Genomic DNA, 23,924 nt, shown 5'->3' on the forward strand with positions numbered 1-23,924 from the left:
CATTCATTTAAGAGTTTTTAACAAATGATGGCATCTTCAGTTTAATGCCTCTCTGCAGACAGACGATCATGGAGGATGGGACTCTACGTATCACAAACATCTCTAAATCTGATGGAGGAAGGTACACATGTGTGGCCAGAAACCATTTTGGAACATCCAGCAGCTCAGGAACTCTGATGGTCAAAGGTATGTTGTTCTTTCCACAGGTTTTCACTACTGTAACTTTTACTAGGCAAAGGTTTTAACTTTGGTAAAGGGACAAGAAAAAAAGAACAGCTCAAGCATGAAATTGATTATGAAATATATAACGGTTTTATATTCCTGCCGCTTTGACAGACGTATATGTCATCCATGGTTTAGTCAGCTGTGAGTAATTGTTCATGTAGCAGAGATGGGAAAACTTCTACTATTGCTGTGAATACGGAACATTTGGTCACCAACATTTGATTAAAAACGAATTTTCATATTTGGGTTTTTAAATAATGATTATTATAGAGTTCTTCTTTTCTTTAAAGTTGACATTATGATTGCAGTGTTTAATTATTCATTACTGAGTTATGGTTCGCATTCCTTTCCTAAGTGAACTTATTTAAGGCCACTCAATTACACTGATACAGCAGAATCCATCTGACTAAACCAAATTAGGCTTTATTATTTATATTTTATTATTTATTATTTTTATTTTGCTTGATTTTAGAAATTTACAGTGCTCCATAAAGTAAAAGATTCTCTTTTTTATCTCCCAAAACTCTGTAGAGCCCACCAAGATTATAGTTTCCCCCTTGAGTTTGGGTGCCACCTTAGGACAGAGCCTTGTGTTGCCATGCGAGGTGTCCAGTGATTTGTCCCTGAGTCCTGTCTTCAAGTGGTTTTTCAATGGGAAAACAATTAACTTCAACAAGCAGGAGCACTTTGAGATGATTGGAGGGGTATGTATAATGTGGGTAAACACCCCTCATTTGTTTTAGGCAAAGAAAATCAGTGCCATAGGCTTGACCTGCATCTTTTTGTTAAATATAGAGCTGATGTGTTTTTTTGTTCAAAGGGAATCTTTAGGAATTTACACATAGAACACGTTAGTAAGTGTGCAGATACAGAATGTCTGCAGATACAGAAACCTTTAATGACAAAGATCTACAGGGTCATTAATTCCTGATCAGGTTCGGCACTGGTAACGCCTTTAAATTAAAATGTGTTTTAAGTGGTTATAAAGTCCACTTTTAAACAGTTATAGTTTGTATCCCCAACAGTTTGTGGGGGTAGGGACTGCATCAGGGCTTGAAACAGTTCACGTTTTCTCATGTCAACCTGCACAAATTCCAGCCAAAAAATGGGATGCACATAATCCCTTATACAGTGGTGATGTATGGTTTTAAAGCTTTGGTTTCTGTATGCCTTAAAACGACAAGATACAGTGTGTTAATTAAAAAGCCTTAGAGGCTGGAGGTTAACTGTTCCCTGTTTCAAGTCCTTAAGCTAGGCTAAGCTGCCCCTGCTCCTTTTTCTTAATGAGCTTCAGAGTTGCTGGTTAGTGAGTCGTTTAAATGTGTCCTTTTTTATGCTCAGCTAGGCTTAGAGGGGTCAAAACAAGTTAATTCAGTTCATTCTTTCTTATATGATAAAAGTGGAATAAGCTGTTCTACCTTTTTTTCAAAATGGTCCTGTGATGAATGAATTCTTTCTATATTGCTCATGGGGGATGTATTACATATGACTGAAAAAAGGAATTGAAAGGATTTTCCACACTTGTGTTTTTCTATGCATCTTTGTCATCAGGGATTCTCAGGTGACCTGATGTTAAGGAATATTCAGCTAAAGCACTCCGGGAAGTATGTGTGTATGGTACAAACTGAAGTTGACACCGTTTCAGCAGCAGCAGACATAATTGTCAGAGGTTTGCTTCTTCTTTAATTTTGTAGCACTCTCTGTGGAGTATTTCCATTTTTTGTTGTGTTTGTGTAGTGTCTATTTCTTAACATTATGACACACCAACGCTCATCTCACTGCTGTCAAGAAAGAGCTTTATTACCAAGATGTCAGTCAGATATTCAGAGAGAAAAAAAAGCCTTTGATAGACATTCAGATTGACAACCATGAATGTTTCAATTCAAGAGTAATTCTTATACCCACTGACTATGGTAACTCAGACAGTGCTTTTCAGTTAAACCGCTAACAAGAGTGTGCGGCACAGCCTTTTGCTCCTGCTCCATTTTCTACTTACAATTGAACATAATTGAATGATCAGTTTTTTTCTAATTTCTCACATTCCCACAGTAATTAGAATTTCAAATCAAAAGCCAAATCCAAAACAACAATAGCTCCAACTGAGGACAATGCTGTCCTCTTTTGTACAGGGAATTTGCTGATTAGAGATCTTTACATCAGCAACTACATCTAAAGATACATGTATGCATGTATTCAGTATGCAAAGACAACTTTCGCATACAAGGAGACCACTTATTTTAAACATAAAGCATAGTGCCCTACTCTATGCCCCAGAAAGGTAATGGTATATGATTTATAGGGGTGTGATAATTCTTTCATGTCCTCACATTACATCACAGCCTGATTCTTTTCACCCATGATACAAATACTGTTGTCTGGTTGATTCAGATTGATAAAGCATGACATAAACAGTCTGCATTCATTAGGTGGTGCAGCTTCTACGCAGGAGTGTATGTTTCTGCGGGCATAATCTGAAACTGAGCGTTGTTAATACCCACTGATCCTCTTCATTTAAGCAGGTAGTCCTGCTGAGGGCTCAGTGCTTCTTTTGCATATTTGTGGGTTTTGCAGAAATGTTCATCTCCTTTATCCAAGTCCCAACCTGTTTGTGTGATCTATTGTTGCAGCAGAATTGTTTTACCAGAATCTTAGTCATTAATGGTCTTGATTAATAATGATTTCTCACCTCTTAGATAGCTAGTTTGAGTAACAAGGCTTCATACGAGGAGCATTTCTTTCTTTCTTGTCTCCAGAAGTGAAATAGCACAAATTTATAAATGTTGATTTGACAATACTTCATTGACCTTTAAATTAATGTTTCTATAGTTTGGAAGTTTTACTACCCTTTCTTCTTCAGGAAAGTGATTGTTATTGCACATGGAAAAACTCAAACTGTTCTCATGTGTAAGAACGCTAACACAGAGGCCTAACCTAAGTTCAAGGAGAACTGCACTATTCAGTGTATTGATTAGGCTGACACTCCCAATAGAACCAATTATATCTTCAGCCTTATGAATGAGTTATAATTCACTTAACACCTGTGGTGAGAGCTGAGAATGCCCCTGTAACCCGGCGTGATTTCATTTGTTTTGGCTGCTGTTATGCAGTAAGACTGATGCAGGTGTCTGTCCTTATTTCTGGCTGTTGTAGGACCTCCTGGTGCCCCTGAGGGGCTGGTGGTGAGTGACATTACTGACACCACTGTGCACCTGTCCTGGGGCTCTGGACCTGACAACCATAGTCCTGTTACAATGTACATGATGCAGGCCAGGACCCCCTTCTCTATAGGATGGCAGTCTGTAAAAACAGGTAAGACCTGCAACACTATCAAACCCTTCTCAATTAATGAAAACAAGAAACCAAAATGAGTTCTTAAGAAAATTGATGTGGATCCTGTTGTTAATGTTGTTTACTTCAGACTATTTTTCACAAAGGCATGACATACATTTGGATGACAAGGGCTGAAGCTCCAAAAACACTGGATCCTACTTTTCCCATAATGCAACAAAATGTGTTTCTTTTTAGGCCTACCCTGCCTGGCAAAAGCCTACCTTTCAAACTCCATACCCCAAGTACATAACGTGGCATTCCTGTTAAAGATCTGTAGTTTCAAACCCATTCAGAGATAACTGAGATGACTTCAAAGTTACCTTCAGAGTGTCACAGTTGTGGTAAAACAAAAAAAGAGAGGACCCAGATGCAGACAATGATGAAAGTTTAATAAACAAAACTTAAAGGCAACAAAAAAAGGCTTACTGTCACAGTCCAGGTAACTAAATTAACTTAGGAGGTGAGGCTAATCAGACACAGGAGAGACAATCAAGGGGCAGGTGAAAACGATAAGGGCACACAATCAAACAAGCAGGAAACACACATAGGCAGGAAGTGGATAAACACAAGAGACAAGGTGACAAAGTAAAACAGGAAATTATCTAACCCATGAAACATAAATAAAATACTTAACTACACAAAGCTAAATTGTAACAAGAACACAGAAATAAACTAAATACAAAACTAAACATTAAGAACTCATGACACCAAGAGACAAAGTAAACCAGGAAAAAATATCTGAACCCAAAATACAAATCAAAACCATCGCTAAACTGGAATAACTCATGACACAGAGCCACCAATAACATTATTCAATAGTTTTTACTGGTCAAGGCTTCATGACAAGTGAACACTTCCTCATGTATGAAATCAGTTTAGTGCCCCTACATAGAGAAATTCTCAAGAATTTGGACCAAGTCATGTACTGAGTTGATCATTTTACAATTGAAAACATTTTTAATTGCTCTGTAGTGGACAAACTGTTACGGTAACAGCATCTTAACTATGTTTTTTGAATTGTATTGACTTTTTAAGTTACAGTTATACCTCATTTGTCAATACTGCATTATTTTCTTACCCATCTGTTTGTGGGACAGAAAGGTCTTAATTAGCAAATATCGACATGTTAAGCTTTTGCTCAAACAGCCATATGTGCAGTTTGGAAGAATTATGTGCCTGCAATCACCAAACTTGAAATAACCTAACTCAAATGCACACAAATAGAAAAGTTGTCATATTTAAAACAAATGTCATGAGGTCCTCTATTAGTAAAAGTAATGACCAGCAATTATTGGGTCCACCAAAATTTAAAGCATATAAATGAAATAAAACCTGACAGGTAAAGGATGATTTACAGAAAACATGTATTTAATGCGGAAATAGACCTTGTCAGAATGACCTCTGACATATAGAATTGCAATGTCACATGTAGGTGTTACTGTGCAATATCCAAATAACTGCAGAACATGTGGAGTTGGTGGATTGTTTATGTGAAATGTGCCGCATTAAAGTTAAAAAACAAAACACATCTCAATTCTAAATTCTTTAATCCTAGTTCCTGATTCTGTGCCTGGACAGATGATGCATGCAACAGTGAAAGATCTGAACCCATGGGTGGATTATGAATTCAGGGTTGTGGCAATCAACAGTGTTGGCGTTGGAGAACCCAGCACGCCATCAAAACACATTCGAACCAAAGCAGCAGGTATCCTCTCAATTTGTTGTTTCTTTTCATAACAAATGAATCAAATGAAATATAACTGTTTTCTTCAAGGCTCCCTGTGCTGTTACTCATTCCAAATCTGTTCATTTTCATGTCAATACTTTGATTACATGCAAAATAAGCAAAGATCGAATTACTCTTTTAAATACTTCTGTAGGTACAACATGCTTGTGTGTCAGCACTCTTGAACTTGTAAAATCATTAATTAATAGATACAACAAGAGAAAGTGAGACCTATTCACACATGCCATGGGGCACCAACATGAAAGTGTCTATTCTGAGCTAGTTAACTGAGTAATTCCATCCTGCTGGTAGGATCACAAGGGAACAGGCTTCCTGTCGTGCCTCACACATGGAGCTGACATTAGGTGCTCAGCTAATCGGGCACCGTACTTATGAGGTAATGCTACTGACAACAAAATCCTAAATCCTCTGCTCTGACATGAAAGGTTTTGTGTAAAAAGGAAGCCCTACAGAGTGGCTGTGATCATCTCATTTAAGGCATTTTTTAAACTAAATCCTCTACACCTGCCTTTAACACAACACATCAAACAAGGAGATGAATATATTTCCTTTGTGCTATTTTAGTTCCCAAGGTCGCACTAGTAAATGTGAATGTTGGTGGAGGAGCCCGAGGAGAACTTGTGATAATGTGGGAGGTAAGATGATCAGGCACATAAGTTATTGTATGTGTTGGCACTTGGCTTCAGTGGAACGGCTTTATTAAAAGGCAGAGGTTTTCTGATTTGCTGCCTGCTGACTTCCTCTGTTGTGTAAATCAAGAGAGATGCAGAGCTAAAGCAAAATGTGTCAATATAGAATAAGGTAACATCTTTACATTTTTGGATGTGGTTCAAAGCACAGAATGATCCCCAGTTTGTGAGGCATTAAACAAAATTTGTACTTCATTTTTAATCCCCCTATTTAATAATAAAAGAAAATTGCTGCAGTTGTAAGCATAACTTTTCTGTCACTATATCAGCCAGTTCCAGAGGAACAGCAGAGCGGAGAGGACTTTGGGTATGTCATGGCTTTCCGCCTACTTGGCAGCAGCACCTGGATCCAGACAGTGTTGACATCACCTGATGCGTCAAGATATGTTTACAGAAATGACAGCATTGCACCCCTATCCAAGTTTGAAGTGAAAGTTGGTGTGTACAACAGCATTGGAGAGGGACCGTTCAGCCATGTCATCACAGTGTTTTCTGCAGAAGAAGGTGAGTGTGTTCACCTGAACATGTTGAAAACAAAAACAAAAACAACAAAAATGTAACCACCTTCCTAATTGCAAACATGCATAATTCATGATCTTTCATATTAAGAACCCTCTGAGGCACCATCAAGAGTATGGGCCCGCGCTGTGTCAACCTCTGAGGTTGAGGTGTACTGGGAACCAATTCCCCTCGGGACCAGCAGGGAGAAGATTATTGCATATGAGGTATGAAAAAGAAAAGTTGAAAGAATGGTGTTACAAGGAATATTTCAACAAGGAGTAGACATTAATCCCTGAATGACTGACAGTACAATGAGCTGGCATTCATTTAAATACAACAGCTGGTGGCAAAAACGTGAAATATTTTGACATTAAAATACTAAAAGAATGTATTGGAGCAGCAGAGTAGGTAATCTAGGGGTCTGTTGGCTGCCGTCCCAGTCTCCACAAGACCTCAATACCAAGGCTGTCTGAGAGCTGCTATTCAAAAATAAATATATAAAAGAAAGTGCAAACACAATACATCACTATCCTCTGCAACAAACAGTCTCCTGGGGTTTGTCTGTGGAAAACCAAGATAAAAATAACATTCTCTACTAAACTCCAGATATTTTACATGGTGGGGGAGGCCCAGGTGGCCTGATCTGTGCTAAGAAGCTTTGAGGTCATTGCTGGTGTTTGGTACACACCTTGTAAGACAGGGCACAAGACGAGCATTTCAGCCAGGCTGAGACTAAATGTTCAGAATGTTGATGCTAAATATGATGAATAATTTCACAGATGTTTCTCATATATCAAAAACATACAGCAACATCAATGATGTGTTTTGTGTCGTGTTTTAAATGTTGATAATGCTATAATTTATCATTATTAATATACAGAAAAACTCTTAATTGTATCACTGTAGTATTTCATTGTTAAACACTATTTGTTGCAGCTTGGTGGCTCCGCTTTATCTAACAAGATTGTCTACAACATGTGTGTAGATATTTATTCAAAGTTCTTAGGTAGTTATTCAAAGATGAGTCTTTTAGAGAGTTACCTATTTCATGTTAAGTTAGGTATTAAGTTTAAACTTAACACTTTAAAACATGTAATAACAGTTGCAAGATGTTACTACTGAAATGGGGGAAACATCATTTAATATAAACAAATTATTTAGTTCAAGGCAATTCTCTTCAACAGTCATTTTTTACCAACACTAATATATGATAAAGAGTGAGTGAGTGATGAGTTTTGATTTTCCATGAGGGCTGGTTCCCACATCCTTAAGAAGTTTCTTTCTGCTAACCTGTCGAATGGAAGCCAAATATTCACTCTCCTATAGCTCTGTATTTACTCTCTAAACAACTCCTGAGGAAAGTATCTTGCTCTTTTACTGTTAACTGCTCCACTCTGTTCACCAGCTTGTCGCTCACTTCATTTGTCTGCAAATAGATACTGGGCAGGTTTGCGTGCAGTGAGTTTCTAGAATTTAGCTGCAGCTTTTTGCTGAAAACAGCAGCCTGCTGTGACTGAACCTAACTCTGATTAGAGCAGTGAGACAACAAAGAACTGGAATAGCACTACTGTAGTCCTGTAACATTGGACCTGCATGGCATTATGTAAAGGATCAACTAATCAGTTTGAACATGAGAGTCTCCCTGGGCTGGGCTATTTAAACGATGACATCTGTGTGGAAAGGACTGCAGAGCACTTGTTTTAACTGCACACTTGTATAATAGATAGTTTACTTGGATAAATCAACAGCCTTACTTGACAAGTTCCAATAGCTCTTTGCAGTAAACAAGTAGAACATTCTCTGTGCGGTTCATTACAACATAGTGGCTTCTTGGGAAGTGCTTAAGAATTGCAACAACAGCTGTTCCTAACGTCCTAACGGCCCTAAGTCCCTAACTCCATCCAAACACAGAGGTAGATAGTGCAATCAGAATGCAAATGATATATGGTAAATGGACCTTAACTTATATAGCACCTTTCTAGTCTTCCAACCACTCAAGGCATTTTTACATTACATGACAGCATTCACTCTTTCATAATCACATTCATACACGAATGTAGCGCCATGCAAGGACACTAATAAGCTAAGCATTCACACACCGGTGGCCATGCCTCCGGGAGCAATTTGGGGTTCAGTGTCTTGCCAAAGATACTTCAACATGAGACAGGAAAAGGATTGAACCACCAACCTCCCAAATGGAGGATGTCCGGCTTTACCTCTGAGCCACAGTCGAGCAGAGCCCATTCATAATGTCCTGCCTATACTCACTGCCCAAACACAGTTCTTTGCAAAAATGTTTCTTTATCAGAGGTCTATAGTGATTAACTTTAAGACAGAATAATTTCATGGTTCTGGCTGTTTACACAGCCCGTAGTTACAAAAAGAACCAGCTGCATATGATTTGTTTCTTGAGAATCGTTTAGCCTACCCCAAGTTGACTCTATATAAAATTGTCTACCTTAATACAGGTTTTATGTAATTGTTATCAAAATGATAAACTACATATAATAATTTATTGTGAAGAGTACTGCAATCTTAAGTGATACAAGCCTTCCCCTAGAGCCTGAACAGCAGGCTGTGAGACAGAAAACCTTTAAAGCTCTGTAGCAGCTCGGTAGACCAGTGTTTCTAACAGTTCTGCGTAATGTGTCAGAAGATTACAAATACTTATTCATATTAGTCTTTACTGTTGGTAAAGAATAGAAGATGGGGAGTGGTGTGTCTGCCAGGGCCTGTAAAGAAATCATTACACACAAACCATATGAAAGGCAGATGCGAACAGTGTTGACAGGGCCCTCATACTGCAGAGTGACATGTTGTTAAAGGAGGTGGGTTGATGTGGCTTTGGATTTTTGGTGACTGTTAGACACTGCCTAAACAGGAGTGATATCACTTCCTGTGTCCACCATGTGGCGCTAATTATACTTCATGCCGCTGCTTCACAACAGAAACAGCGCTCCACTATATATCTCTGAAATTACCAAAGTCAACCAAGTCCATCAAGTCTTTTACACACAACAGACTACATGTGGCGCGTTCATTATTTGCAGACATACCAAGCAGCCAATTTATCCTGGAAGAATACTACAATGGCCCAGCATTTCTATGTGACACTGAAATCTGGTAATATAAACTGCAGGTTATTTTTGGATATGTAAGCAAAAACAAACTTACCAAAGAAAACTCCTCAATATAGATTTTGACATGCTGATTTTGCAAGACAGGGCCACATGATAAGGTAAGAGGACTCACCATAGGTTAGATATTACACCGATTTTCAACCTCAGTCCTATCATGCTATTATGGGGAGCTAATGCCATTATGGTAGGAAAAAAATGCAATTTTGCTAAGTGCCTTTGGAGGATGTTATCCGCTTCTCCAATGGGCCCTGGAAAACCTCCATCAGACCACGTAAAACATGTCATCTGGAGGCCAGGGAGCTTGCTAAACTACACTTCCTCAATCTAGGATGCCCGCCTCCGATGTCTGCAGTGTTTAGTTGAAAAAAACACATACTGTAAAATGTAATCATTTGTTCTGTGAGGTGTCTGCCTGCTCAAAATCATCAGATTTGAAATGTAGACTGAAGTCCCGAATTTTTTTTAGACAGTCCACCGGTATATTCTCGCCGTATTTCGGATTCTGTACCACTCTGACCCATTGCCTGCAGCAAAAACGTCTCCTGCTGGGCCGTTCCTTTCAGAGGGAGGGGCACAATGCACACTGGGTGTTGAGGAAGGCAGAATGGGTGAAACCACGAGCTGTTTGTACAACTTTCTCAACAGCTATGGCGTCAATTTAAAATATTATTGCTTCTGTTGATTACAGAGAACAGCAGCTTTGACTGACAGTGGCTTTTTCCGGGGGTGAATTTCTCCTTTAACAATGTCTTCAATGTTGCCAGGTTTGCTTGGTTGACAGTCCTGCCTCATCTTGACCCAGTCTTGGACGGTAATGTAATGTTGTTGAAACATCCATCCGCATTCTAATCTCTCTGAGCCCTGTCTCCTTAATTTACTGTTGCTACACCTGTCAGACCATCTAGCAATGGCTTATTAAACACTCACTTAAAAGTATGATGGACAAATCTGGGCTTCTAATTTTTGCATTTGCCTATTTTTGTTTTATTTTGTATTCAAGCAGGCTATTTTAAATATTGAAATATGTAAGCTTCCCCACACACATTGGTATTGTAAGATGTATTGTATTGTGTAGTATATTGTATTGTAAATACACTGTTACTACTACTAATACTAGATCACCAGTGCACTTTGCTACTGTCTCAATGAGACTTTGAAATGCAGCTAGACAGCTAGTCTCTTTAGATCCCTATCTTTCATCCCTTTATGAGCTTGTGTTTAGATTATTGGCAGACACAAAGGACTGTAAACTTCTTCTGCTCAGGTACTTTCCCAAATGCTTGTAAAACTCGTATAATTAAACCGCTGGTGGGAAAGAACTCACCTCAGATGCATCTGTTATCAGCAACTCCAGTAGCTCCAGGCCCTGTTGCTAATCTGCCTTTCCCCAGCAAGATGCCTGAAAACCCATAGGCAGTCAATTGAATAAGTACCTACTCTCAAACCAGCTGTTTGACATTTTCCTGTTTGATTTTTCTGTCTCATGTTTGGGTCATAAATGATCTCCATATGAATACAGATTTTGACAAGCTTTCTATCCAAGTCCTCCTCCCTCCCAGTGGTGCTTTTGGTATTGCGGATTTTTAGATACAGTATCTCTGGTAGTTTAGAAATGTGTGGTGGACTGCCTCGGGACCTGCAGTAGCTGAGCTGATAGTATAGAACTCTTTTCACCTTCTCCTTTCAAGTGTTATGTAAAATCACTGCGTTAGCTTATTGGAGTAGTAATATACAGATAAACAGTATGTCTTAAAACTTAATTAAGCAAAAACAGAACCCCTAAGTAAGATTCCATTCTAAGTAAACTTGATCTGAATACATTTCCTGCTGCCATATGCTGGCTCGCATAAATATATATATAAGGCTTGACTTGACTCGGTGGTTGCCACTTTACAGAAATAAGAAAGCTGGAGGTTTGTGGTAACCCATGTGTTTGTGTTCAGGTACTCTTCTGGGAGAAAGGATCTCTGCAGAGTGAAGTAGAGAGAGTGAGGATCACCACCACCATCACAGCTCTGCTCTCTGGCTTCAAGGGTAGCACAGATTATCTGATCTCAGTCAGGGCCCAAAACAGTGCTGGACTTGGACCCTGCAGTCCTGCTTTTAACATCACCACAAAAAAAACACGCAAGTCAACACATTCTTTTAATTTTTTTTGGAAGCGCTTTATATTAAGGTCCTCGTAATAAGCGTTAATTAACAGTTAATAAGACCTTATAAGTCCTTATAAGATGCTTATTAACATTAAATATACATTTATAAGACTATATAAGTGTTGATAATAGTATTATTATCATGTTTTTATGAGATTATTAGACATTTATAAGCACTCATAAGATACTTGTAAACAATTTATAGGCAGCTTATGAGCGTTTATAAAAGCCTTATAAGTTTATTATAATTGTTTATAATACATTACAAACCTATTCATTGAGTCTTAATCACTTACCTATTATGCCTTTGTTAAGCCTTTACTATGCTTTACAGTTGCTTTATTATGATTAATACATACTTTACTATGCAGTAATTAGCAATTAATTATGCACTTATGAACAGTTAATTATGCTTTTTGCAGCTACTGGATCTAAAGCGAGAACAGTGCCTTATTGAGGTTAATAAATCCTTTATTATGCACTTATTAACAGTTAATTATGCTTTTTGCAGCTACTGGATCTAAAGCGAGAACAGAGCCTTATTGAGGTTAATAAATCCTCTATTATGCAGTTATTAACAGTTAATTATGCTTATTTGCAGCTACTGGATCTAAAGCGAGAACAGCACCTTATTAAGGTTAATAAATCCTTATTATGCACTTATTAACAATTAATTATGCTTTTTTGCAGCTACTGGATCTAAAGCGAGAACAGTGACTTATTGAGGTTAATACATCCTTATTATGCACTTAACAGTTAAATGCTTTTTGCAGCTCCAATGTGTAATAAGCACTACATGGTTGATAACATGTAAAAAAATTATTACATCAAAATAAAATTTAAAAAACACTTTCAGACAACTCCTCTGAATTTTTTTAATTTTTCAACAAAGTATTTCACTTCTACATTATAAAACACTTTTTAAAAAGGTAATTTCAAACATGACTAATTCCGTCACCAAAACAGTGGAATTGTTACATAGAAACTGAATTAAATGCTTTAAATATGTATCGTTTGATACATGCGGCCACAAAGTGAATTATCTAAAACAAACCAAAACAGGCCGTGCACTAGTTACATCAACATAAAAACAACACTGTGGCAGCCATGCTACTTTACCTTATGCTCTCTCTCACTCCTCTTTCCTTCTTCCTGCAACAGCTACAGTCTCGCGCGAGAACAGAGAGCATAAGGTAAAGGCATGGCTGCCACAGTGTTGTTTTTATGTAACAATTGCACTCTTTTGTTGATGTAACTAGTGCACGGCCTGTTTTGGTTTGTTTTAGCTAATTCACTTTGTGGCCGCATGTATCAAACGATGCATATTTAAAGCATTTAATTCAGTTTCTATGTAACAATTCCACTGTTTTGGTGACGGAATTAGTCATTTTTGATATTACCTTTTTAAAAAGTGTTTTATAATGTACAAGTGAAATACTTTGTTGAAAAATTAAAAAATTCTGAAAGTGTTTTTAAATTTTATTTTGATGTAATAATTTTTTTGCATGTTATCAACCTTTGCCCCCCATGTAGTGCTTATTACACATGGGAGCTGCAAAAAGCATAATTAATTGCTAATTACTGCATGGTAAAGTAAAGATGTATTAATCATAATAAAGCAACTGTAAAGCATAGTAAAGGCTTAACAAAGGCATTATATGTAAGTGAGTAAGCGTCAATGAATAGGTTTGTAATTCTATTATAAACAATTATAATACATTTATAAGGCTTTTATAAATGCTCATAAGCTGCCTATAAATTGTTTACAAGTATCTTATGAGTGCTTATAAATGTCTAATAATCTCATAAAAACATGATAATAATAGTATTACCAACACTTATATAGTCTTATAAATGTATATTTGATGTTAATAAGCATCTTATAAGGACTTATAAGGTCATATTAACTGTTAATTAACGCTTATTACAAGGACCTTAATATAAAGCGCTTCCAAGTTAAATACTGGCCTTGATTGCTCGATCATACCTTTAAGGTCTGTAATATTAATGACTTAAAGCTGTTAAATATGTTTATGTTCTACAATTATATATTATAACATCTCTTACCATGCCTATGCAGATAACACACAACTAAATATCTCAGTGTCACCACATGACTACGGTCCCTTACACTCACTGAATATGTGTCATTAAGGAATCAATGAGTGGATGTGTCAGAATTTCTAACAGCTAAATAAAGAGAAAAACTGAAATAATTGTCTTAAGCATTAATAAAGAGAGGTTAAAAGTCATTGCTTACCTTAACTCGATGACACTAAAATCTACAAATCAAGCCAGAAGTCTTGTTAATTATGGATTCATACCTACATTTTACCGTCACATAAAGACAGTTACAAGATCGGCCTATTTCCATCTTAAATATGTAGCAAGAATCAAAGGATTTCTGTCTACACAAGACACAGAGAATCTTGTTTATGCTTTTATTTTTAACAGGCTAGATTATTGTAACGGTGTCTTTACAGGTCTGACTAAAAAATCGATCAGACAGCTGCAGCTGATCCGGAATGCTGCTTTCAGAGTCCTCACCAACACCAAGAAAGTAGATCACATGACACCAGTCCTCAGATCCCTACACTTCCTGTGTGTCAGAGGATAGATTTTAAAATCTTACTCTTGGTATATAAAGCACTAAATGGTCTTGGACCAAAATACCCATCAGATCTGCTAGTTCGTTATCCAGACCCCTCAGGTCCTCCATGGCAGGTTTACTCATTGTTCCAAGAATCAGAACCAAACAGGGTGAAGCAGCTTTTAGTTAGAGACTTCTCAATCTGTTAGCTCTTTTAAAACAGGTCTTAAAACATTTTTATATACTGCTGCCTTTCCGGTAGTTCAATCACTTATCTACTTTTTCTTAATGCTTTTGAATGAATCCATTTTTATTTTCTTATTTATTGATTTTTTTTTTAATATATTCAGTTCTTTAATGACTTATTTTTGGCTTAATGCCATATTTCCTTAATGTTCTGTTTTTAACTCAACAATAATTGGTGCTTAACAAATAAACTTGCCTTGCCTTACAATTACACATATAAAGGTTTTTGTAAGCCTGACATATATTTTGTCTGAAAATTATAACATTTGAAGGAGTTATACCTAAAAAGCCGACATACACTTAAGTTTAATACATCTAGCCTTTTTAACAAGACTTAAAAACGTAATGGTGTAGAGAAGAATAAAGAATAAAAAATAAATAAATAAAAGTAGTTAAATTGTGCTTATTATAAAACATTTGATTTAAATAGTAACAGTATAAAACAATGTTAAATGATGTATGACATATTAAACATTTAAAAAGTTTAGATGGTGACTATTTGAGATTTTCTTGGCAGGCGTTGTTATGCAGGAAGCACTGAAGACTTGCCTTTCTAAAATGCTAACCTTTGTAAAGCAGTTTCTTCCTACTGTGACCCTTATTTTAGAGAGAGGGCCTGCATTTCTTCATTTCTTCAGCCATATCCTCAAATCTGAAAAGTATTTTAAACATTTTAGTTTGTTTGCATAAAGTCATAGAGTTAGAGCATGCAGGAGGAGGAAGAGATGTACACAATGGTTCTGCTTTATAAAATAGTAGAAAACATGATACTGGCAACGTCAACATCCACCCACTCGCTCACAGTAAATGTTCCAGATTATTACCTGCTCACATACCTCTCTCCCCGACTTCATGCTGACATTTTATTTGTGGGCTGGCAGGAAAAAGTCTGCCATAAGTCCAGATGATGGGATTTGGATATTTGCATTCACATGCACGGACAATGTTGGGAAATTTACAGGAGTGCAGTGGATGTGTGAAGGGGATCCGTGTTTACTATGTGATAGTTTTGTGGGAAAACAAAAGAGAACTTGATGGTGAATCAATTTTTTTGAAATCTGCTAAAGAAAAAGACAAAAACTATGACTTGTAGATTCGAATGAGTTTAATGCAAAACACCCAAACAGAGTATGCTCATTTCCAGCGCCAGGTCAACACGACCCAGAGCCCAAGTCCATGTTCCTTTGGGCATTGACGTCTGTTCCATGGATGCAATTTGGATCGTTGCAATCTTATTCTTGTAAATACTGTCGCCTGAGCCCAACATCTGCTAGACTTGTTGTTTAGATGATATAAGAGCTAAAGTTACCCCAACGCAGTAAGCTAAGTATTCTTTCACACAATAAACTGTGTAAAGAACCATAAATAACTATTTTTCAAGTTTGTCTTGATAGGGGAACTTTGATAATTCAGAGAACATTCCTTTGGAAGTTAACCCCATGATCTAAATAATTCACACTGTCAAAGCCACATAACAGATTAACATTGCAATACAGGTTTGCACTGAATAGGGACTGACTTTTGTCCTCCATAACTTCCATTGAAAGTGCATTCGAAAGCAAAGAACTGAAATATGATGCAGTAAACACGTTGTGCTCCTTCAGGGTGAACTTTTCATTTCAATTGATTGGTTTTCACACACTTGAATGAAAAGGTGTGAGTTATGTTTCTTGACCTCCATTTTTCTCTAGTGTCCACAAGAGGATTGAAAAGTATATTGTAAGAAATGCATCCTGCTGCAACACCAGTGCTGACTGCAGGATTTGTTTAAAAAACACTACTAATCACATTGGTTCATGCATTCATTTGTAAACCTTCTGCCTTTAATACATATCTTGCAGCTCCAAGTCATCCTCCAGGGAATATTGAGTGGAGACTGACCAACTCTAAGATTTTTCTAAATTGGGAACATGTCAAGGCAATGGAAAATGAGTCTGAGGTGACAGGATACAAGGTGAGTTTGCCGGCATTATAGCTAGAAACTCCATACTGGGGAAACAAATAGAGCCTCAGCAGCTGTCATCCCAATAAATGGCTTTCACATTGCAGTGGAAAAAATTTCAGCACTCCACTGTTGCATGATGTATTGGCCCTGTCTGGCCTTTCAAAATTAAAAGATCTGTTCCAGGTGATAAAATAAAAGGCATCATGCCACAGAGGGAACTCAGCCTTTCAGCCAATACAACAGTGATTCATATTTGATCCACTTTGCATACATGTGAGGCAGAAACACTACTTTGATAATGCCTTCCACACACAGACACATAAGCATACGGTTCATGTTAGAAAGGAATATTTTAATACTTTTTGCAAAGGCAACACTATGCCTAAAAAGAGAACATTTTGTACACATTTTTCATGTTTTAAAACTACAGTCCTTCAGCTATCTCTGTATTATGTTGCTTTTGAAGTATGAAACATAACAAAATGCTGCATTTTGATTAAAATTTAATAACATGACTAATATGTGTAAAATATCTCAACTCTTGTCTTGAAAGGGCTGTGTTCCTACAAATTGAGTCATCAGTCCCAACCAGTAACTCACGAGACAATTTCCAGTGTATTACCTGCTCTAGAGAGGGACTATAGCTTTATCAGTTATGGTAGAACACACCTATTTATCATAATGAAATAATATAGCTTGTTACTGAGGTTTTATTGCTGCTTCTGAGTAACTTAATTCAGTTTATCCTTTGTATGTCCTCTCATATTAAGAAGAGATAATGACCAAATTGAATTCAGTTGTATGCCTTTTATTACAATCTATTACAGGACTACCTATTTTGAGCATCATATGACAGCCTTTTTTTTTAAATTATTATTATTTTATTTTTAGAGCAGATTTTTTCAGTGTGAAAAATGTAATGTTAAATCCAAGTTCCAAACTCTCCTCCAGGTTGTGTATTGTCAGAACTTGCATGGCAAGACTACCATACTGGAAACCAATAAGACCAGTGTGGAGCTGCAGCCCCCCTCTGGAGAGGACTACCTCATTGAGATCAAAGCTGTGACCGAAGGGGGTGATGGCACCAGCAGTGTCCCCATCCGCATACCAAAGATGTCCAGTAAGTTGAAAATACTCTGCAGCATGCAAATAATTGGAGTTGGAATTGCACAGTGAGGTCGTGGTTTGGGTGCAGTCTGTGTAACTAATCCCCTGTGTGACTGATACTGTTTATCTGCTTTACCGTTGCTTGAACAAGCAAAATACACATTGAAATTGCAATAAAACTGCACCATTTTACAAGGCAAAAATGACACAGATGTAAATGTCATCTCCATCTAGAGGGCTGTGTTTTTCAGTCTTTTTCGACCGACTGTTAGTGGGCAGGATATCTTAAAAACCTTTGGCAAAAGGTTATCCGATGTGCAGGTAGAACTGTTGATCGTGGGGCTATGAGCTCGTTTATAAAACACTATCATTTTCTAGTAAACCCTGAAATTAAATGAGTTTGCACAAAAGTTTCTTGGTTTTAGCTAATTTCTATTCTAATATGCCGTGTCCATTTCCATCTACACAGTTTTGATGTTTTCAATTATTTGGCTTGCTTTTCACCACCAGTAATACACATGTAAACCAATATGCATCAAATATGTATTTGGTATATATGGGGGGGTCTTTGAATATTCACACTGATTTGGACACTGATGTATAGCCTTTTAATTTTAATTTTTTTCACATAAATTGCCATCACTCTTTTAACCAAATTTGGCACACATGCATGTGGGACTTTAAAATATGACTTTAAATCATACATTTGTAGGCAACTTCATTTTTTATATGATCATAATTCTGTGCTCATAAGTAAGTATAGGATTTCCATCCTTAATATACTAATTAATATCTTTTTCTGTTCTTCATAGGCCTTAACTCAAAAGGATGTGTGTGTCCAGTTCCAGTAAAGATTTGCAGTTCTCCATTGTTTTTTCTAATATTGTTTATGATCTTTTTTTGCAACTGAGGCTTTTATATACAGTTGAATGAATATAGTTTATGATTCTCTTTTACATCTCAGATTTGTGAAATAAGCAGCTAACTGGTGTGCAAACCAAAACTGGATGATGAGAGCGTTCTGACAGATTGTCAAATGCCCACAAATCTGTGGCTGCAATGTAAATCATCGGCAACAGCACAGTTAGAAAATATTTTCAAATGTCTATTTTCAGGACCACTGAATTCCTCCAGGATGCAAGTGTTTGATAAACCTGGAGAGATACATTTCTTATCTGTCATTTTGAAATGAACCTGAACTCAGATTTGTGTCCCAGTTTTCCCATATTCACATTTCATTGTTAGATTCCTGCCGTTTTACCTCAACTTCCTGCTCCATGATAGTCAACAGTGCTTTCCTTTCTAGTTTATTTGGGGTTATAGCCCCTCAGATTCCTTAAATTAAATTTTGTCATACTGCTTGCTTCCACAGTCATATTGAATGAAACTATTTGGGACACACGTGTAACTAAATGTGACCAGTAATTCCGGCAGCTGTCACAAAATCCATTAAAACAGACCATCTTTGGGACTAATACTTTAACACCAGCCTCTAATCATCTACACAGTTTGGACTGTAATAAATGTTTTGTGTGTTGATTCTTTGTAAGGAAACACTTGATAATCCTCTGATGCTTTTTAAATATGTATCAAGAAACACTCAAACTCTGTTTGCTGCGTTTGGTTAGTTGGAACAGATGGAAACCCAGATGAGATAAATTCCTCACAGGTGGGTAACAGAGCTGCCTTTTCTTTTTTTTATATCAGTTGTCAACCTGTCTTTAAAACAGTCATTGTAATTATTTTACAAAAGGGCAGGCCTAATAAACACAGAATGAACAATGTACACAGAAAAACACCTACTGTATAAATGTATTATATCACCCAAAGGAAGACAGCAAATTACGTTTGTACATTCAGTACGCCTTAATAAGCAATCCACCATGAACACTTAAAACATACTGACAAGTGAAATGGCATCTCTTTGATCAAACAATGGCAATATTCTTTCCAAGATATTTTGTGCAGCATGAAAGTGAAATTTTGAATGACAGCCTTACATGTATGAAGAATATGACAAGATCTTTTCAGCATTGATTATTTTGAAGAAAACATCTATGTGACATTATTATGATCAGAGACACATTTCAAAATAGTTTTGTCTTCATTTAGGTGAAAGTTAGTTAGGTTAAAGACAAGAAATTATAATAATATAGGTGTGATGAAATTTAAAGACATACTTTTCTAATATTTAATGCTTTTTATGCACATATATCAGGTAGTTTGAATGTATTTATAATGTTTTACGCTTGGGTTTGTTATTTTTAACACATCTGGGAGATATGTCTTTAATTAATATGTCATCGAATATTGTTTTAAAGTGACACATATTTTTTCCTAAAGAGGAGGGCCAGATGTTAAAAGTTGAGGATATTTTTCCCCCTCATTTTATTTGTGAGGATTATTCTTTTGACGACTAAAGTTGTAAATAGCATTTATTAAAAAAAAAAAAAAAAAAAAATGGAAATGCCTTCATATTTTTTATTAATTATTTTGTATTTATTTACTTAATCAAGAATACCTCATTATGATGTCTCAAATTTATATTTCTGAAAATGTTTCTCATTTCCCTTCTAATTCATCTGCTTTAACTGAATCTGCAGTTTGTTTTATCATTTATGGAATACCATTGTATTGATATTACAATATCTCTGTGAGATGAGTGAGACTTATTTAAATAAAATTTCACATTGAAATCACTTCAATCTGTGTATGTGTGTATTAGCTTGTGAGATTCATACACCTTATTGGGAGCCTTTGCAGCGCTGGCCTCAGGAGATTTCTCCGGCACAGCAGAGTGTGCATTGGAGAAGCACAGCAGATATGGTGACTAAATAAAGTAAGGAATTTAACATTTGGCCACACACATCTGGGTAAAGGAAAATCTCAGGTTGCACTTGTAATATCTGTTGAGAAAGAGTAAGAGTTTATCCATGGAAAAGGTAATTAATTAATATTATTTCATTAACCTTTCCCATGAGACATGATTACAGATGTAACTTCAATTCCATTTCCTGTTTCCTTTTTCAGCTAATGTTAATATTGGCAATAATACAAACAAGTCAAAAGTTCTCAGTCCTGTGGCATGAGAACAACAAATAAACCAGATGTCAGATTAAAAGGATAATCCCTGTAAAATTACTTGAGCTTTAGTTGTGGCAATAGCTTGATTATTTCAAGAGCTCTGATGCTTAACTTATCATGGTGACTTTTAATGTTGTTCACATTGTTAACATTGTTGTCATTATTCCCAAATTATCAAAAAAAAACCAAAAACATACATGTAAGCAAACAAAAAGACTGGAGTTAATATTGTTGTAGGGCCTTTTCTATCACTATCACTCTGTTTTTCACAACATTGTTGGGACTAACTGAGAAAAACCCAGTTTAATACTGTTACTAGATTCTTTGTGGCACAAACTTTCATGTTTTCCCATAGTTGTGGGGACTTTTACTTTTTAACTTGTTTTAAATTATTTTGGGGGTTAAACTGACACCGTTGTAGTGACACACACTTCTGTTTTTAGAATAATTGTCAGGACTTTTACTGACACAAACTTTACACTAACGCTATTCCGCCATCTACACTGTAATTATTGAATATTTAATATGTAGTTAATTAAGACAATTTATTAATTTATTTGCTAATTCATTAAGCCTTTAAACATCTGTGTGGCACATAGCTATAGGCACATGTATATTGTTTTGCTAACAAAGGTTTGTTTATGATCTAGAATATTGTATTCCACTCATAATCTCATATCATCTTGTATTTCGTAGAAAATATTTGATAAAAGTTATCTAAATGATAAACTTGATATCAGTTGCAAAGATCCTGCCTGAGTCAATTAAATGTACAATGAATTAGGCAGTTTATCCTGAGCATTAGTCTTGGAAGATAAAATCAGCAGCAATATGAGACTCTTCATGGCCCAGCAGAAGCTTTCTGATCCCAGCTTCTCATTTATGTCATAAAGGAATTTACTTCCTGTAAATACGCTGTGATATCTTTGGCTCTTGTAACATTTCAACTAAACATTTTTAGTTACAGATTTAAATGAGATAATTAAAGATAAGCAAAGATTATTTGTAGAGTACATTAAATGTGATATAATTAGCCCAATCTATCCTGTAAGACATGCATGTCGACACTTTTAGAAATTTAAGTCAAAATACTTGTCCAACACTCATTTCAAAATGTACAAAACCTCTTAAGTCTCTGTTCTGCTGGGGCAAAATTCTGCCTTAAATATGTAAAGCAACTGGAAGAAGTAGAGCTTGACTCACAGCTTGCAGCTAATCCTCTACTCATGAAAATCTCCTGCGAATGGCAGCAATGGAGAAGTGGCTTTTTACCTTAGCTGGGCTCTGCATGTTGTGCTACTTTGAATCTGCCTCTGCACATTATCATCAACATGTGAAGCCACATGAGGGTTAATCCTAAGAAACTGCTTGGGTCACCTGATGATCTGTCATGAACTAAACCCAGAGCTCTTATCTTATTATATGCAGTGGCTTTTTACCCATATCACACACACACACACACACACCCAAGAAAAAGTCAAATATGGAGTTAATTGGTTTGGAGAGAGGTAGGCAGGGGGCTCCATTCCTACATCAAGTTTGAAAATATGATTTGTTGTTCATATTGAAAGTGAGTTGGCGGAGGGGAAAAGCCGACAATATTTTTCAGGGATTGTCGAGGTATAGCCTGCAAAGATATGTCATAAAGTGACAGTGTTTGGACCTGTGCTGAGCTCTAAAGTAGGGTGTGATAGACAGAAGATCGGCTTGGAATTAAAAAGACCACAAGCCCTCACCAAGCACCATGGGACAGCTGACAGCCGCCTGTAGAGCTCTCTTCTGTGTGAAGAGGACCACTGCTGAAGAAAATCTCAATAGTCATCACTGCCATTCTTCACTGTGGCCTGTGGATTCCAACATTTCTTTACAGTATCATACAGTAAATCTGGATGTTAGGTTGTGGCTGCTGACATAAAGTATAAGGTTAAAAATTGCTCATTCAAAGCACTGTTTCAAAGTCAGTGCTCAAACACAGTTTATGCAACAGAGATCTAGAAACATGGCAACATGAGTCAAGTTGGCTAAGAAACAAATTACTTTTAGACACATCTTTGAGTGAATGAAGTCACTGATGCATTTTTATAACAGGCAATTTATTTTTTGTCCATCATTTTCCATTTAAATTAAGCCAGTGGGGCGCGGTGGAATGGCAGGGGGGCGCGCCAACGTTTGGAAGATGTAGCAGGCAGAACTATGTTTTGACGTCGGACAACCCGGACTCATTTTCGGGTGGCACAGTACACAAACACGTTGCCCTCGCATATGTCAATGATTTCTGTGAGAAGCACATCACATGTAGACTTCCACATCCTCTAATTCCTCTAATTGTATTCTTTTCTTCACTGTATTAATTTTTTAAAATTATTTTAATTCACAATCTACTTTAATCTGATCACTTTGCTTTCCTTCACTCCCCCAACACACCTGTACCTCTGCTCTCTGCACAGCTGCTTGCCCCGCCCCCCTCTATCTGTCTGTCTCTCTGTCTGCTTTGTTGACTACCCTCATCAGCCGTCTGTTTAAATAAGTTACAAAAGTTAAATATTTGTGCACGAGGGATGTTATTAATGACGTAGCGATCAAAACCAGCGATCGATTGTTACCAAATGACATCTGCACCTTTTTATAAGCTTTATAAACAGCACAGCTGGACTTTTTTTTTTACTCCAAGTGGGGGCTTGACAGAAAAAGTTTGAGAACCACTGAATTAAGCTAACGTGGTTTGTTTAAACCCTGTTTGGTGAACTTGTGTTTTGTGCCCAGTGGGTTTTTAAAAAATAAAAAGTTCAATCAATGTGCAATCTTATTATTACCAGTGGAAATGATGACAGGGAAATTTAGACTGCATATTTCATTAAACTGAAAGACCCTTTAAAACATGACTGATTGAGATCTTTTTTCTCATGGACACAGCAGAAAAAGCAAACATTTGTGTTAAATTATAAGTCTTTACTACAATCACATCACACACTGTTTTACACATTCTGCAGACACAGCATTGATTTGTTTAAGTACATAAGTAAGCACAATGAGCAATGACATTCTATTCCAGTTGGAGGATTTTTACATGACTTAATGAAGTCTTATATTTACTCTCGTTTTTAGCATTTCTTGTTCCCCACCAACCCCTTACTGAAATATATATCATTTAGCCGCACGATGAAAAA

The 23,924-nt window shown here is 36.7% G+C and overlaps 1 protein-coding gene across 1 annotated transcript in view; it reads left to right on the forward strand.

The window, feature by feature from the left end:
* LOC138605388 (contactin-4) overlaps positions 1 to 17,790 on the forward strand; it is a 35,740-nt gene extending 17,950 nt beyond the window's left edge. Inside the window, 11 exon segments of the mRNA XM_069677596.1 lie at positions 59 to 186; positions 757 to 929; positions 1,777 to 1,894; positions 3,376 to 3,534; positions 5,111 to 5,260; positions 5,867 to 5,937; positions 6,261 to 6,495; positions 6,601 to 6,716; positions 11,576 to 11,759; positions 16,463 to 16,575; positions 17,518 to 17,790. Of these exon segments, the coding sequence (XP_069533697.1) occupies positions 59 to 186; positions 757 to 929; positions 1,777 to 1,894; positions 3,376 to 3,534; positions 5,111 to 5,260; positions 5,867 to 5,937; positions 6,261 to 6,495; positions 6,601 to 6,716; positions 11,576 to 11,759; positions 16,463 to 16,575; positions 17,518 to 17,790 (1,720 nt within the window).
* The last annotated feature ends 6,134 nt before the right edge of the window (positions 17,791 to 23,924 follow it).

The sequence above is a fragment of the Semicossyphus pulcher genome, unplaced genomic scaffold (assembly GCF_022749685.1).
Source record: "Semicossyphus pulcher isolate SPU_LCO1_2020_fin unplaced genomic scaffold, fSemPul1.0.p SCAF_3, whole genome shotgun sequence".
NCBI lineage: Eukaryota > Metazoa > Chordata > Actinopteri > Labriformes > Labridae > Semicossyphus > Semicossyphus pulcher.